Raw genomic sequence first — 15,237 nt, 5'->3', positions numbered from 1 at the left:
TTTGATCTCTATCACTCTGGTTTCCTTTCATATCCGCACTTTGCGGAGGCCTGCTCATTTAGCCATTTTGAAACACGTGCCTGAATTTGTGGCATTGGACCTTTTGACGCGTCTTTTTTTGCCATGACTGCAACTTCTCTAGCTTTACCCACAATGGAAGTCCCTGCTGAGGAAATGGAGATGGCTTCTCCTTACCAGGGGCAGGCTGATGACTTTGATATTGACATCGACCTAATGGATGATCAAGAGCAAGATCACGCCTCAAACTTGGATAGCGAGATGATGGGAGCTGATGAATTTCACAATAACTCTCAACCCTCTCTTTTCCCAAATGATGTAAATGACGATGCTGACATGGCCGAGCCTTCTGCTGAAGGATCGATGGTTGATGCCGATAATGATGTTGAATTTCAGTACGATGACACAACATATGAAGCAGAAATGCAAGAGAATGATCATGATGAAATTTTGGACGCATCCCATCCTATCGTCCAGATTGAATCCATGTCCCATCTCGAAAACGTGATGGATGAATTTGAAGAAACTACAACGGAAGTAGGCCACAAATTTATCAGCGACGCCCAAGAATACCCCCCTCCAACTGAAGACACACCCGCCGAGACTGGACAACGAGAGACTGGACAGCAAGAGACTGGAAAGCAAGAGACTGGAAAGCAAGAGACTGGAAAGCAAGAGACTGGAAAGCAAGAGACTGGACGGCAAGAGACTGGACAGCAAGAGACTGGACAGCAAGAGACTGCACAGCAAGAGACTGCACAGCAAGAGACTGGAGAGCAAGAGACTGGAGAGCAAGAGACTGGAGAGCAAGAGACTGAAGAGCAAGAGACTGGAGAGCAAGAGACTGGAGAGCAAGAGACTGGAGAGCAAGAGACTGGAGAGCAAGAGACTGGAGAGCAAGAGACTGGAGAGCAAGAGACTGCACAGCAAGAACAGGCCATAGCTTCGGAAAACACCCAAGTGGAAAATACCCAGCCCGAACTATCCCTCATTCCCGAGAATACCGAAACCACTGAGGATATTACCTCTGGCGCCGAATCTAACAAGCCCGCGGAAGGCAATATTGAAGCCGCTCGAGACGGCACATCTCCCAAGGCCCTAGAGGGCTTCGAGGACCGTCAGGCTGAGCCATCCAACGAGGCGGAAACCGAAAGTCTTGTGCCTGTCGAGGGTGATGAGTTGAAGAATCAGCTCACTCATGATAACGAGTCCCTCCATCCGGTCAAAGTTTCTTACCAGGATAGTGAGATCTCGCTTTTTCCTCCCCTTGAAGGTGATTCTGCAGAGACATTCTTCTTGCATGATGAAGATCTTGCCTACAGCTCTGTCGGTATATTGTTTGAGTCTCTTCGCACAGTTCTTATGGGTAGTATTGCTGAGAGCGATATTCTTGTTATTGATGTCGATGCTCTCGGTGTCCAAATAACAGAGGTAGATCATATTTCCCAGATCATTATTTTAATCACACTAATTGTCGGATACAGGACTCCCAGCACACATCCAAGATCACGTTGTATCAGATTATAGATATCTACCTTCGACTGTGTCATAATGACGAGATTGAGGAGCCCGAAGCTCTGTACATCACCCTCACCAGTCAACCAGCAGCTCACTTGGAATTAGCAAGTCTCGAAGCTGCTGCCAATGAAGGAAAAGGTCTATCCCAGATTAGTCCTTGTGATTATTTCGAGGTTGACTCAACCTCAGAGGATGATACACAGTACATTGAGGAGGCCCATTCCGATCCTGTCCAACATGAGTCAGGTGTAGATTCAACTTCTCCAAAAGAAGTTTTGAATGGCGACGAGAGTCGTGGTGAGAGCCATGAAGAGGGCCAGGAGACCAACGTTGGACAGGAAGAAAATCTTCAGAATGATTACCAACTCGAGTCCGGGGATGGCCAGAATGACCCTGAAAGTGCTGTTGCAGAAGTCCAGGATGAACAAGAAACTTACCCAGAAGAAGAGACCGATTTCCATGAAGAAAACGCAACTTACAGTGATCGTGAGAATGACGAAGTGGGTACTCATATCGACGAGCTAGGGTCTGGATCCACGAGCACCCTTGCCCCAGAGGAGCAACCTGATTTAGCAGACGTCGCTGAAGATGGTTCCCAGCAAGATGACTTCAATCTTGAAACTGATCAAGGTTTTGATAATGAAGGTGTTGCTGGCGAAACTAAAACCTTGGATCTTGAGGCATCTGGCTTGGATGAAGACTTCGTTGGAGAGAATGACGAAGAAAATGAGAATCACCCTGCACCTACTGAGGGTGAAGATGCCTTGGATGAACAGGACCACGCACCTGAGTATGAAGATGCCACGTACATCTCGGCTGGCAACATCCCCCATCAAGAACAGACACCTGAACCTGAGAATTATCTGCTTGGTATTGCTGAGGATTTGATGAAGACCCCTGCTCGGGATCAGCAAGAAGATCTAATTGACTATGACTACGAAGACGAGTTCCCTGAGGATGACCAAAACATTCAAAGCATTTATGCTGATGTGAAGGGCTCCTACGATGAACTGTCTGGCAATGTTGAAACCAATTCTGATTTTGAAGATGGTGATTTTAAATATGGTGATTTTGGCGAGGGCATGGCTCATGACTCCGCCCATATTGACTCCAATGTCTTGCCCAATCCTTCCGCCAAACGGTGTCGAGTGGATGAAGAGGAAGAGGAATTTGTTGACACGAACTCGCCTGATATCAAACGTCGCCGATCCTAAATCACAGATTCTCTTGTTGCCGCATCACCCTTATTTGGGGTCTAATATTTTCGATCGCGATCGTCCGACTCTTCTGGGTAACCCTGGTTTACTGCTTTAACACGACACTCGACTACTAATTCAGATATTCATATTCCCCCGTTACCATTAATACAACGCAACAAGGGACTCAGCAAGGAACTGGATTCAAACTAACTCAATAGGTACGTTCAACTTCTTTTCCCCTTCCGACCGGGTCTTCGAAAACATCCTTCTCCCACGCCATCATGATCATTCCTCCGACAATCAGCCGCAACATTTTTCCATTTCCGACTTCCCCCCTTCTATTCCTCCATCATTATCTTCTTGTATTATTCCTCCCGGCTCTGTTTTTCTTAACTCCTGCGTGATACCACTTGCCGAAAAGTTTTGAGGTTCGATGGCTGTTTTCGGCCTAGTTTAGTTTGCATTCTCGTATGGGATTTTGGCGCATGGGTTTACTATCTCAACAGCTCTAAGGTTGGATGCGATGGAAATGGTTTCTACTTTTCAACTTGAGAATTGAATTCAAAACATCACAAAGTAGAAGATTTGTAGACTGAAATACGGAGTAAATACCGGAGATGAATACCTAGTATAGTAGGGTATGAGGCGACACTAGAGGGGCTAAGCTCCCATAGTATACCCACTTTATCGTGCTTATTTCTTCTCAACAATAATTAATCTTAGTAATCTTATTTCGCTTTGTACTATGTTTAGCCCGAAAACGGCTGAACTTGAGATCGATATGAAACGGCGATCGTTTGCTGATGGCCGAGAACAGCATCAGGGTCCAAATACTTCGGCTGAAACAGTGCATGGTCCAATGCAGCCCCTGCATCTGGGGAATATTATGCCCGAAACATGAGCACTTCTTTTTCAGCCGTGTTGGAAGAACATAAACTGCAAAGAAAAAGAATGGGACGAAAATAAAAAAGGAAAGTTAAAAAAAAGCCAGGTGTTTGTTTCTAGTGTAGCTGTTGGTCCTTGCTCAGCTTGGGGGACGCGTAAGAAAGATCGGCCCCGGTCTCGAAAACGGAACCCCACCGCACGCAGGCACATCTTACCCTCTCACCACCTTGCGACTCTATCCCCCGTCTCCCCAACACCATCATTATTGGCAGGAATCTTGGGCTGGCTCATATTTCTGTTTTTGCACTTATCACACTCGCTTCTCATTGCGAGCTCTTCACGCCCCTACGCCCCTACGCCCTTTCACCCTTCGCTTACCCGAGTCGCTCGTTTCTTACTCCCCGATCCGAATCCTTTGCTGGCATTGGCCTTTCGAGAGTAGGAGCCTTCCGCTCCTCGGTGACACAACTTCAACATGCTTCCAGATAAGTATGTTTACATCCGGGAATTTTCGCCTGATAGATTGTGAAGAAAATGAAGTTGTTAACGTTGCGCGCACTGCAATAGATATGTTGGGCTATTACTGGCCATTCTGTCAACAATGGCTATTGGTATGATTTACTTCCCTTTCAAGTATAAGAATACTAGCTAATCTCTTGGTACAGGTACAAGTTTCGTTATCACCAAAAAGGTCCGTACACCTCGACGATGCCGATCAAAACATTCAGGCTAGAGTTCGGCAACAAAGGCCGGTTGGGATTGTTGATGAAAATTGAAGTGCTGATGGGTTATAGGGCTTAATGCATGCCTCTGAAGAACATGGCTTCGCAGGTGAAGGATATTCATACCTGAAAAGTCCCATCTGGTGGGGTGGCGTTTCTACATGTAGGGCATTTCCGTGAAATTCAAGACACCATGGGTGGGGCTGACAACAGAACGAAAATAGTGGCCATTGGAGAAATTGCAAACTTCGCGGCCTATGCATTTGCGCCTGCGATCCTGGTGACGCCACTTGGAGCGTTAAGTGTTTTGATCGGGTAAGCATTCAGCTTCCGAGAAATAGTTGTCGCATCTACTGACGGAATCAAAGTGCGGTGCTTGGCTCATACTTTCTCAACGAACGACTAGGCATATTAGGAAAGCTAGGATGCGCGCTTTGCCTCTTGGGTTCAGTTGTCATTGTGCTCCATGCGCCCCCTGATCAGCCGGTCGAAACGATCGACGACATCCTCGAATATGCTGTTCAGACACGTATGGATCGAAATTTGAATGGCTGTTTGGTACATCTTCGCTGACACTCGGTTCTAGCTTTCCTCATATACTGCCTGACAGTCGCAATCTTCTCGACCGTAATGATCTATCGAGTCGCCCCGGTGTACGGAAAGAAAAATCCTCTCGTCTACATTTCGATCTGCTCCACCGTCGGTTCGGTCTCAGTGATGTCTGTCAAGGCCTTTGGAATTGCGATCAAATTGACCATCAACAACAACAACCAATTTGTCCACGCATCGACCTATGTTTTCGCCATTGTCACTGGCTTTTGCATTCTTACTCAAATGAACTTTTTCAATAAAGCGTTGAACTCGTTCTCAACCTCCATGTAAGTGGAAATTAAAAAAAAAAAAAATCAGCTTGTGCCCCATGCCAGATGTTGACGGAATTTTACTTTACAGTGTGAACCCTCTCTACTATGTGACATTCACTACTGCCACCCTTTGCGCCTCCTTCATTCTCTTCCAGGGGTTTAACACTACTGATGCGGTCAACACCATTTCTTTGTTGTGTGGCTTCCTGATCATCTTTACCGGTGTATATCTGCTGAACCTTTCGCGCCACGACCCGGATGGACACAGTTTGGTGAGCTCGAAACTGGACGATGAGGGTGTGCCAACGGATGGCATCGCAAGTTTTCAAACGCGGCGCTCAATGCAGTCCCGTCGAAGCACTGATCCTCATCGCCGGAGCTCCTCCAGCATCGCCTACTTGACTGGGCAAGGTGACCGTGAGGGACTCATCCACTCATATGACCTCGAGAGCAACGGGATCGGCTTGGATGACTTAGAAGGAGAGCCAGGGCCAACCTATGAGCAAGACCGCACAGTTCGGTATACTAAACAGAACAACCTTGTCTCATCACCCCGACCTTTCTAGCAGGACTTCATGAAGTCACTGCTATCCCTCCTGTTACTTCTCAGTTATCTTCGCATTTCTTTCTGTCTTTCCTTGATTCTCTTCAGGCATCTGTATTTTTACTGTTTCCAAAATACCCCGAATGGACTACGCTCGGTGAAACTCATACCCGACACTGGATGGGCGAATATGACTCTCTATTCTCTGGAACTTGTTTGTTATTTTGTTATTTTGGCGAGAGGCATCTGTATATACCGAGTTGTTCATGACTTTTCTTCGAAAATAGAAACGCATCTTCGCCCAAAAGTGGGGCCGAGTCCGATGATGTAGTGAGATCGATCGCAGGAACAAGTTTGGACTTTTGCCAGATTTTGTTTTCTTCCCTTGTCTTCGTCATTCCTTCAGTATCCATTATTGCATTCCATTCTTACTATTTGAGGTGATACTCCGCGCGATGCCCGGGCTCCTGCGGAAATTGGTCATTGTCGCCGCAGTTGACGGGCTGATTCTTCACGCGCACGGCATAAATGGTCCCCGCCATAGCAATGGCTCCAATAATGACGCCTCGTCAATCAAAATAAACTATAAAACTCACAAAATCACTGCTCTCTCATCTGCTACTACGGAGTCCCTGGAAAGCGGAGAATCACTAGACGCCTACGGGCTCGTCGGTCAGTTTCGACAGAAAGCGCAAATAAAGAACTCCGATCCTGACTCTCCTCGATTACCATAGGTTTCTTGTCCGTTGCATCCTCCTCGTTCCTCGTCTCCATCACTCAACGCCAGCAAGTCGCTCATATTCAAGGCCATCCCATCTATGCCGTCACCAACGTTGCAATCATTCCCGTTTCCTCCCAAGAAGATGCCACCCGCGCAATAGCTCAGGCCCGAAAAGAGGTTTCGCAGGACGACCCCAACCTTGACTCGGACTCTGAAGATGATATTCCAGACAATACCCCAGATGGTGCCGAGGCGGAAATTGTCAGCGCTCCAACCTCACCCGTCCACGAGAAGTTCCATTCGCGCGGTATGAGCATGAGTAGTATAGCGGAAGATGTTATTGGGAAGAGGTTTGGCCGATTTGCAGCGACTTGGCTGTCCCGCAAACCTCTGGGCTTGCCTCAGCCCGGGCCACTGGAGCAGGATGTCGCGGAGTCGCCGTTTGATGACACGCCCCGGGTATCGAATGATGGTTCTGAAGCCGCAGAGAAATCCACAGAGGCAGGTCCCTCTCCGAAACTTGAGGCTCCGTTTAGCGAGGACCATCTTCCGGGGTCCGATCAAGCGGCGAAGCTGTTGCCGAAGTTGTTGCGGTATACCAAGTTGTTGTTCGCATCCCATAACTTCTTCTTTGCATACGATTTCGACATTACGCGGTCATTGAGTTCACAGACAGTGCGGACAGATCAGATACCTCTCCACAGGGCTGTAGACCCATTGGTATGATCATGCCCTAGTTTTAAAGGAATTCCTTGCTAACACTGCCTTAGTACTTTTGGAATAGGCATCTTATGTTACCGTTCATTGACAATGGATTCAATGGCTTTATTTTGCCTCTTTTGCAAGGGTTTGTTGGCCAGCGAGAATTTACAGTGGCGAGTGCTGAGAACCAGCCCTCTGCCGAGTCTGATGGAGATAAGCCCACAGAAGGTCGAATCCTAGGCGAAACACAGGATGCAGAGGCTGTAGAAGCAGAAGTCGCCAAGCATAATTTCCTGTTGACGCTCATTTCAAGACGATCAGTCAATCGTCCTGGTGTTCGCTATCTTCGTCGAGGAGTGGACGATGAGGGCTATACTGCTAACACGGTCGAAACGGAGCAGATTCTCTCAGTGCCTGACTGGGATCCGTCGCATAAGACTTACTCATACATGCAGATACGCGGTTCTATTCCACTCTACTTCTCGCAAGCTCCTTATTCCTTTAAACCACTTCCAGTTTTACATCATTCTGCACAGACTAATCAACTCGCCTTTGAAAGACACTTTCGCGAACTGAGCCGGCGATATGGCAAGATCCAAGCTGTTTCTCTAATCGATAAGAATTCCGGGGAATTGAAGTTGGGTGAACAATATGAGAGATATACAGATACTTTCAACAAAGCGGGTGGGATTGATGGCTCTCTATTGCAGCTGGAGTGGTTCGACTTTCACAACGAATGTCGCGGGATGAAGTTTGAGAATGTGTCACGCCTGGTCGATCGCTTGAAGGATACACTGGTTGACTTCGGATACACCACTGTTCAAGACGGCACGACGATACAAAAGCAAAGGGGCATTGTGCGTACAAACTGCATGGACTGTCTCGACCGAACTGGTGTTGCACAGTGTGCCTTTGGTCAGCGGGCTCTTGAAACTCAATTGCAGAATGAGGGCATCGCCATCGACCTCGGTGGTGACTCATCGACTCAGTGGTTCAATACTTTGTGGGCCGACAACGGTGATGCGGTATCGAAACAGTATTCTTCCACTGCTGCCTTGAAGGGCGATTACACACGCACTCGGAAACGGGATTACCGCGGCGCTCTGAACGACCTGGGGCTAACGCTCTCACGCTATTATAACAATATTGTCAACGACTACTTCTCACAGGCCTGCATCGACTACCTACTCGGGAATGTCTCCACGCGAGTATTTGACGAGTTTGCTATGGAGATGCAGACTACCGACCCGGGAATCTCCGTTCAAAAGATTAGGCAGAACGCCATTGACACGAGCTGCAAGATTGTTATTAGTAGTCCGTCCGAAGAAATCCTTGGTGGCTGGACGATGCTGACACCCCGCGAACCGAACACTCTCCGGACGCTTCCATTCGAAGAGTCAGTTCTCCTTTTGACCGACGTAGCAGTGTACAGTTGCCGCTTCGACTGGGAGACTGACAAGGTCCTTTCCTTCGAGCGAATCGACCTCCACTCCATATCGCGCATCCGCTATGGCACATACATTACTTCTATTTTGACAGACAGCCAGTCTGACGAACGTACCAACGTGGGAATAGTAATCGCGTATCAGGATGGGGTTGCAAATTCCTTGCGTGTCAACACCCGCTCTCTTCAGTCCAATGTCCGATTAAGTACGCTCGAGGCCAGTGCTAATTCTAGCGGGGAGTGGGATCTCATCTCATGGCTTCGAGGTACCAAGCGCGATAACACACGGTTTGTCGCATTGAAGTCCCCTCCTGCCTCTAACCCAGCAATGAGTCCTCGTCTTGGACCTACTGGCACTGTGCGTGAGCTTGACAGGGTGCGCTCCATCTGCTCGGATATCGAGCGCGCAATGCTAGTCGACGATGGGGATGGGCAGAATACAGAGGCTTCCTCGATAGTTGAGCAGTCTGATATTATGTCTCTGGCAGATGCAAAGAAGCAAACTGGTATTCTAGAATATCTGATCTACGATGTTAAGAAGTTGGTTTGGGCTTGAGTACTAAAGGTACAAAAGGCGTTGTGAAGGTATATACAAAGCAGATAATGATTGGCGATTAAAATTTAGCAGCTGGATCATGAGGATTGAGGAATATCTATTTGTCAGTTAATCAATACATATTGACCTTGTAATATAAGAAATGAATAGATGCTGGTACCTAGGGAGTAGTAAAAATCAGGTTGCGTATTTTGCCTTGGTCATGTTATGGTGCGGCCCACCGCCTTGAGTCGATCACACGTCTCTTCCCTCCATTACTTTCCACCTGATAAAAAGTTTCTGGCGTTTGAACTTCTTTTTATTTCTCATTTCAAATTTACTGGATTTGTTTACCGAAACTCTTGTTTTCTTCCAGTTGGAGTGAACGTGATCTGGGAATTCAGTGAAGGGACCCGATCCACACAGTCTTAGCGGCCCGCGGGGCTCTTTGCACTTCCAATACTTTTACTCCTCGACTTTGCACTCTAGCATGGATTGGCAACCCCAGGATGAGCCATTGAGGCAGCTAGCTTGCTGCCTCAGAGATTCGCTCAATGGACAGGATCCTGCAATCCGCAGACAGGCCGAAGATGTAGATCATCCCATTCCTTTTTTTTTCCTAACATACCCTTTCCCCTCTTGTTCCCCCCTCTAGCTGAAAACTTTCAAGACAAGGGGTGAGAAGGCAAAGAAAAGATGAAAACTAATATTCACTATTTGGATTAGATGCTGGCGCACGCGACGTCTTCCCCCGATTATGTCAACTACATCACCTATCTATTTTCCACTCCGCAAGCCCCCCGGCGGTGGGCATGGACCAGGTCACCTACACCGTGGTGCGCTTCGCCGCCGCCATGAATATAAAGACCAAGCTCTACATGGCGTACCACACAATTCCGCAGCCGAGCTTAATTTTTATCAGATCCGCCGCATTAATCGCCCTGCGAGACGCTGATCGACAAGTGCAACGAGGTGCTGGTAGCATTATCACCGAGCTCGTTCAGCGCGGAGGTCTACTGGCTTGGCCAGAGGTTCTTCATGAGCTCCTGGCGCTCGTTGGAAATGCTTCTGGCGACACTTCCATCACTGGGATGGAAGCCTCAATGGATGCGTTATTTAAGGTCTGCGAGGACAACCGAAAGGTTTTGGACCGAGACTACCAGGGACAACGCCCGCTTGATGTGATGATTCCCAAGCTCTTGGAATTCAGTGTTACCCGTGACAGCGCGCGTGTGCGCGCCCAGGCCCTGAAGACCATTCACATTTTCTTGCCACATCAGCCCCAGGCTCTTATAGCCTCCTTGGATATTTTCTTATCGCAATTGTTCAATCTTGCCGGTGACAATGATACCGACGTCCGTAAGATGGTCTGCCAGTCGTTCTCACAACTTGTGGAGTTTGCGCCGGGGAAGCTCATCCCGCATTTGGATGGCATTGTGAACTATATTCTAATGCAGCAGCAAAATCAGGAGGACCCGGAGTTGGCTCTCGACGCGGCAGAGTTTTGGATCGTTGCTGGGGAGCAGATGCATTTGAAAGAGCCCCTGGAACCTCACATGCCCAAAGTCATTCCGGTTTTGCTCCGAAGCATGGTGTATGATGAGGACGAGGTGATAAATCTCATGGCCGATGCGGAAGATGACGCTGATGCGGAGGATCGAGCGGAGGACCTGAAACCACAATTCGCCAAGTCTAAAGCCGATCATCTCGCAAAGAAGCAGCAGGGTGGTGACCAATCGGATAACACAACCCCCACGGAGCAGCTGGACTACGACGACGATCTCAGCGAGGGGGAGATTGAGGATTCGGAATTTGGCGACAACCCCGAAGAGGAGTGGACCCTGCGGAAATGTTCTGCCGCCGCACTGGACATCTTCTCGAACGTGTACCACGACCCCATCTTTGAGATTATCCTACCTTACTTGAAAAACACCCTACGCCATGAGCAGTGGCCTCACCGTGAGGCTGCTGTCCTTACCCTGGGTGCTGTCGGAGAGGGTTGCATGAATGCTGTCCACCCTCACCTTCCTGAGCTTATCCCATACCTCATTTCTTTGTTGAACGACCCCCAGCCCGTTGTGCGCCAAATCACCTGCTGGTGTTTGGGACGGTACTCCGAGTGGGCTTCGCATCTTGCTGACCCAGCTCAGAAGCAACAGTTTTTTGAGCCGATGATGGAAGGTATTCTCCGTCGGATGCTTGACAACAACAAGAAGGTGCAGGAGGCGGCTGCTTCGGCCTTTGCCACTCTCGAGGAGAGGTCCGATGACAACCTGGTACCTTACTGTGAGCCTATTCTTCGTCAATTCGTTCAGTGCTTTGCCAAGTACAAAGATCGCAACATGTATATCTTGTACGACTGTGTCCAGACTCTAGCCGAGTGCGTTATGACCGAGCTTGCTAAACCACAGCTGGTGGAAATTCTCATGCCAGCTCTCATTGAGCGATATAACCAAGTCGACGATAAGGCACGCGAACTCTTCCCTCTGCTTGAATGCTTGGGCTACATTGCTGCCGCCTATGGCGATGCCTTTTCTCCTTTTGCTCCCGTAATTTTCCAGCGGTGTACCAAAATCATCTATGAGAATCTCGAAGAGTCGATGAGATCAGTCAATAACGAAGGGATTGATGAGCCTGACAAGGACTTCCTCGTCACCAGCCTGGACCTTCTTAGTGGCCTTATTCAGGCTATCGACCCCGAAAAGAGTGGCGAGTTGGTTCAACTCTCTCAGCCCCGTTTCTTCGATCTGCTTTGTTACTGCATGTCAGATAGTAATTACGAGGTCCGCCAGTCCTCCTTCGCCTTGCTAGGGGACTGCGCCATCAGTATCTGGCCGCAACTGGAATCATTTATCCCCAACATCATGCCTACTATTATCAAGCAGCTTGATTTGGACCTTATCCGTGACGATGATCGCCACACTGGTTTCAGTGTATTGAATAACGCTTGCTGGTCGCTCGGTGAAATAGCCGTGAATGAGAAGGCCGCTCTTGGTCCCTACATTGACAAGCTGTACCAGGGACTGTTGGGCATCATCAACAACGGGGAGATCATTGAATCAGTTAACGAGAACGCAGCCATGGCCTTGGGTCGACTTGGTCTTTGCTGCTCTGACCAGATGGCACCCCGACTTGGTGAGTATGCGATGCCTTTCCTCACCTCGATGAGCCAGATCGATTTTACCCGTGAGAAGGCATCAGCGTTCCTGGGATTCAACCAAGTGGTGATGAAGAACCCACAAGCGATGGAGTCTAGTTTGGCGGCTTATTTCCAGGCCATTGCCTCGTTCCCGACCAAGTCCCTTGCACAGGAAGAATATAGTGATATTCAGAACTCATTTCAGCAGGCGAGTTCAACCCCCCATTTTTTGGCAAGATATCAAACTAACCCTTCAAAAGGTTTTGCAAGGTTACCAAAACATGATACCCGATTTCGATTCGTTCCTTGCGCAACTTCCGTCTGCTACAGCACACAAGCTGCGTTCCGTCTACCAGGTTTAATTCTAGACTTGGTATTTCGACTTTATCCCTGCATCGATCACGCTCCGGTATCTCGAGAGTTGCGTGCAATGTTTTAGCTCCATGACTGGCGGCGCACTTCTTTACTTCTATCTCCAGCCCGGTGGAGGGACTTGTCTTCCATAACTCTAGTCAGCCGTGTGAATGTAGCGATTTATATTTCTTTCTTTTTCTGCTTCTCGCATTCCAGGTGTACTCAAATCTTCAATGAACTTCTTCATTTGATTTAAATAAAGGAGAAAAGAAGAAACAGGGTCAAACTGGCAATCCTCGGATGTGGTTCAATACCAATGCGAACAAGCTTGATCTTTCTCGACTGGGCGTTTATTTTTTTTCAATTCTGTATCTTATCTTACTCTTTTTTGCATTTGGCAAGCGCCTATGTAGAAGAGAGCTGGAAGCAAATCCAGTGAACAACTGGAGAAGAGTGGGGGGATCATGTTTTTGTGGTTTCTCTTGCATTTGATATCACCTGGGCAGGATCGGTTCTTATGCAAGTACGTTGCTTCGTGCTGGCTTTGCTTCTTTTCTTCTTACCATCTTAGATAGATAATTCAACTACATAGATTCCTTACTTCTACGCTATACATTACAATCTAGAACCCGCCATGAAGAACCACACGCAGCTGTGGGCGCATGGACTAGATGAGTAAATCCTGAAAGGGCCTATCTACGTATGTAGAATAGCAAATTTCTACACTAAATTCCTGCACATGTATCGAGTCGGTAAATATTCCTAAGTTTGTCTCTAGCTTCCCTTGGAATATTTTACTAGACTACCCCAGAGAATACTCCACCCAAGCTAGCTAGTAGCTACCTAGACATTTACTCAGGTTACCATGTGATAGTCTCGCTAGTTAAGGATAAGCTTATATCAAGGGGTATTACCAAGACGTGAGCCTTTCCCGAAACCGCTCTCCTTCGCGAGAATAAGTCTTGGCTGTCCTGCCTGATCGCTTGGCAAGGTCCGAGTTTAATTCAAAGGCAAGAATGGACCCTGAAAACCCTCCTTGAACTCTGTTTTATCCCTATTCCTGTCCGAGGTCATGCTTATCCGCTTCTAATTCTATTCAAAGTAGTACTGTTTCATGTTTCAGTCTTTGGAATGATGTCTGGAATCTTCTGCTTACTTGTTTAAGGGGGTTAACTGGGTGGTCATGATCATGGTCTTGGTCATCGATGGAATCGGTAAGATTTTCCTGTTTCATCTGAAGATAAAGTATTACTTGTACTACCAATTGGCCTCAGAATAGCGGTGCCACGCGAGCTGACTGATCCCAGGATCCAGGTTCCTGGTTCACGGGGCCAGTGTGCGCTGTGTACGGAGTTAGGCTATCCGGGGGTTTATTGTAGTCTTGATCCCCCGACTGAAAGTTAAGGCAATTCAGCCTCAGCTGCAGTGCCACTTGCATGAGGCAATATCCTTGAAACTGTTCATTTACTGGAATTGTGTTCGATCTTGCTGCTGCCAGGGACCAGGGTGGGAGGACAGCTAGGGCTGCAATATCTCTCTATACTTCAGCTGTACATCCCATTCCAACTTTGGGACCTTCTAAGATTCCAAGATTTGAATCCATGTATTCAAGGACTATTGGTTTTTAATACAACCCCAGATTAATATATTCTTTTTTTCTCAAACTGTCTCCAAGCCCTGGAGGTATCTTTGCATGCAGAATCAGTCCACTTCTTGGCATGATCCTTCCAACTAGATTTTGTCGGATGCATGCTAATTAATACCTTAGCCCTATCAAATGCATATGTGTCATCCATGTCAATTCAGAAGGAACGGCTCGCCTTTCGGCCAGATGTATTTGAGAGTTGGCAATACACCTGAGGCGTGCTGATTATCAAGCTTGATGTCCGTAGGTATTTGTAATCCCATTGTTCCAAGATTATAATCGTGCGAGTTACTGTACATCGGACTTTGCAGAAAAAGAAAAAAAAAAGAAAAGAAAAGGCTTGCATAACAGCGCTGTCAGACAGCGATGACAAGGTCGGCTCATTGCCCCTGATGACATATATGAAAAACATTACATCGCCCGGCCGAGCAGGCCGTTGGAGCATTTACCGACAAGGGTTATGTTACTCTCATGATCTGTAATGTATGCAAATGTAAATGTGCGTTTGGGATCAGGGCCATCGGGGAACACCTAGCCCTCCAGGGCTAGATTCCTTCACAGCAGTTAGTATGGAGGCATCCATCTAGAACCAGACCCATAGAAAGTGCAGAAGTGGCTTAGATTAGGCTTTCCATCAAAAAGGATACTATATGTAAATATGGGTGCATCTGGTATTTAGAAGTCTATTTTAGGGTTAGATTTCTGTATAGGACCCGACAGAGTGGTTCTATCCAGGTCTAGGATGGCTTAGATTAAAGTTGATTAGTGTGGCCTAGTCTGTGTTTTTTCCCCCTCAAACTTGCTACCATGTGTAGATATACATGTCATCAGGATTATGGAGGAAGATGCAGGGATCTAGCTTACAGCCTTTTTCTCATCTTTCTTTACGTAGACTCCATAGTCACAGTTCAGACGGAAGATGTGCCCCGGGTGGAGTCTAGGGGGCGA

At 47.7% G+C, this 15,237-nt stretch overlaps 5 protein-coding genes across 5 annotated transcripts; all 5 read left to right on the top strand.

Moving 5' to 3' along the window:
* Window positions 1-153: 153 nt before the first annotated feature.
* Window positions 154-2,750, top strand: N7495_002207 (uncharacterized protein; the record flags this gene model as incomplete). The annotated part of the gene is made up of 2 exons (XM_057204876.1): window positions 154-1,449; window positions 1,503-2,750. 2 exons carry the CDS (start codon window positions 154-156, stop codon window positions 2,748-2,750), a joined length of 2,544 nt encoding a protein of 847 aa, XP_057065483.1.
* A 766-nt stretch (window positions 2,751-3,516) lies between these two features.
* Window positions 3,517-4,109, top strand: N7495_002206 (uncharacterized protein; the record flags this gene model as incomplete). Its single annotated transcript, XM_057204875.1, has 2 exons — window positions 3,517-3,589; window positions 3,781-4,109. 2 exons carry the CDS (start codon window positions 3,517-3,519, stop codon window positions 4,107-4,109), a joined length of 402 nt encoding a protein of 133 aa, XP_057065482.1.
* A 112-nt stretch (window positions 4,110-4,221) lies between these two features.
* Window positions 4,222-5,771, top strand: N7495_002205 (DUF803 domain membrane protein; the record flags this gene model as incomplete). The annotated part of the gene is made up of 7 exons (XM_057204874.1): window positions 4,222-4,231; window positions 4,286-4,311; window positions 4,415-4,505; window positions 4,567-4,657; window positions 4,711-4,871; window positions 4,929-5,220; window positions 5,294-5,771. 7 exons carry the CDS (start codon window positions 4,222-4,224, stop codon window positions 5,769-5,771), a joined length of 1,149 nt encoding a protein of 382 aa, XP_057065481.1.
* Window positions 5,772-6,204: 433 nt separating this feature from the next.
* On the top strand, window positions 6,205-9,172 carry N7495_002204 (uncharacterized protein; the record flags this gene model as incomplete). The annotated part of the gene is made up of 3 exons (XM_057204873.1): window positions 6,205-6,421; window positions 6,484-7,190; window positions 7,241-9,172. 3 exons carry the CDS (start codon window positions 6,205-6,207, stop codon window positions 9,170-9,172), a joined length of 2,856 nt encoding a protein of 951 aa, XP_057065480.1.
* Window positions 9,173-9,963: 791 nt separating this feature from the next.
* Window positions 9,964-12,652, top strand: N7495_002203 (putative importin beta-2 subunit; the record flags this gene model as incomplete). The annotated part of the gene is made up of 2 exons (XM_057204872.1): window positions 9,964-12,498; window positions 12,551-12,652. 2 exons carry the CDS (start codon window positions 9,964-9,966, stop codon window positions 12,650-12,652), a joined length of 2,637 nt encoding a protein of 878 aa, XP_057065479.1.
* Window positions 12,653-15,237: the final 2,585 nt, after the last annotated feature.

This window comes from Penicillium taxi (genome assembly GCF_028828555.1).
Source record: "Penicillium taxi strain IBT 34144 chromosome Unknown utg000002l_segment0_segment0, whole genome shotgun sequence".
Classification (NCBI taxonomy): domain Eukaryota; kingdom Fungi; phylum Ascomycota; class Eurotiomycetes; order Eurotiales; family Aspergillaceae; genus Penicillium; species Penicillium taxi.
Note: the sequence above shows the minus strand (reverse complement) of the source record. Positions and strands in the feature narration are given on the sequence as shown.